The sequence below is a fragment of the Cystoisospora suis genome (assembly GCF_002600585.1).
Source record: "Cystoisospora suis strain Wien I chromosome Unknown contig_5823, whole genome shotgun sequence".
NCBI lineage: Eukaryota > Apicomplexa > Conoidasida > Eucoccidiorida > Sarcocystidae > Cystoisospora > Cystoisospora suis.
The window spans coordinates 611-831 of NW_027158613.1; the positions used below are offsets into that span (position 1 = coordinate 611).

The 221-nt window shown below is 51.1% G+C and overlaps 1 protein-coding gene across 1 annotated transcript in view; it reads right to left on the reverse strand.

Moving 5' to 3' along the window:
- Window positions 1–66, reverse strand: part of CSUI_009623 (uncharacterized protein) — a gene marked incomplete at both ends in the record, with an annotated part of 262 nt that extends 196 nt beyond the window's left edge. Inside the window, one exon of the mRNA XM_068069736.1 lies at window positions 10–66. Within this exon, the coding sequence (XP_067918289.1) occupies window positions 10–64 (55 nt within the window). The remainder of the gene's footprint in view (window positions 1–9) is intronic.
- Between the last annotated feature and the right edge of the window lie 155 nt (window positions 67–221).

Consider the following 221-nt stretch of genomic DNA (forward strand, 5'->3'; position numbering starts at 1 on the left):
GCTACGTACCGACGTCTCGGGGGAAGAGATAACGCCCAGGGAACCATCTGTAAAAAAGGAAACATGTGGGAAGGTTGAAGGACTAGAAAGTTGGGAGGAACAAGAGTCTGAAAGAGAGAAAAGGTTAGGGATTTCGCTTAGAAAGGAAGTTAGGGACGTACCAGAGGCAGCTCCACACGAGGAACATGGGCTTCTTCACCGATGGTGCCGGAGAGCACACC